At 39.8% G+C, this 1,060-nt stretch overlaps 1 protein-coding gene across 1 annotated transcript; it reads right to left on the minus strand.

Annotated features, from left to right (window-relative positions):
• Positions 1 to 229: 229 nt before the first annotated feature.
• On the minus strand, positions 230 to 928 carry Pmar_PMAR008498 (hypothetical protein; the record flags this gene model as incomplete). Its single annotated transcript, XM_002765794.1, has 3 exons — positions 230 to 375; positions 702 to 828; positions 875 to 928. Coding segments are annotated over 3 exons (327 nt in total), but the record flags the coding sequence as incomplete, so codon positions are not given.
• Positions 929 to 1,060: the final 132 nt, after the last annotated feature.

The raw sequence follows: 1,060 nt of genomic DNA on the forward strand, positions 1-1,060 counted from the left end.
CTGAGCTCAGCTGAAGAGACGAATGTATATCTTTATTTCTGTACATTCATACCATATAAATGTACAAAGACCAACAAAAATTTTCCGAAATTTTCCGAAAATTTCCCAAAATTTCCCAAAATTTTCACAAATGTCCACATTTTCATCAATTCACATGTAGTTACAATATATATACTTTCTCTCCCACACTTCAACAGAGCTCATCATTTAAACATAACACTACACGGGTTTATTTCTTCATTAATTTCTTATCGGAATCCCCCCCAAATTCTCTATGATGACTCACGTCCTCTCCTCCATGTTTTTCCAGCACTCCCAAAGTCTCGTCTATCAAAGCCCCGATATTTCTTCCTAGTCTGTAGTCCATATCGTCTCCTGATATACAAAAAACATTGACAATTTACGGGAAAATACGCACATGTGTTGGTGACAATATGAAAATTTTGGGAGGAAATTTTAGAAAATTCTGGTCAGTTTCTGCACACTTCTACTCTAATTCGTGTAGAATCAGCTTTGGAAACTCCTGAGCTCAGGTGCTGAGGAAAGCGACTACATATATTCCTACTCCAACACTGTATAGGAAACTCCTGAGCTCAGGTGCTGAGGAAAGCGATTACATATATTCCTACTCCAACACTGTGTAGGAAAGTCCTGAGCTCAGGTGCTGAGGAAAGCGATTACATATAATCCTACTCCAACACTACTCATACTCATGCTCTTCTGACTCCTAAACATGTTCAAGACCGGCAATATTTGCCTATAATACGGCACCAAGGCCTCGCCCAGCATCGCCCCACTTCTAGCCATCACTTGTAGAGTTTGCAAAGCCTGATAGCAACCTATACCAACCACGACGATACGTTATTACACCAACCTTGCGTAGAGTGTTGGGATCTCGACTTTCCAAAGCGCGTTTCAACGGTTGTATCTGCTGATCAAGATACCACCAACGCACTATGAAGATTTTCCCTTTCCTATTCTGCATGATCAACTACATGAAAAAATTCTGAGAAATTTTTGTTGTTTTTTCAGCAAACTTAGCTACCCAAATTCGTATGCA

This window comes from Perkinsus marinus (assembly GCF_000006405.1).
Source record: "Perkinsus marinus ATCC 50983 genomic scaffold scf_1104296974678, whole genome shotgun sequence".
Classification (NCBI taxonomy): Eukaryota; Perkinsozoa; order Perkinsida; family Perkinsidae; genus Perkinsus; species Perkinsus marinus.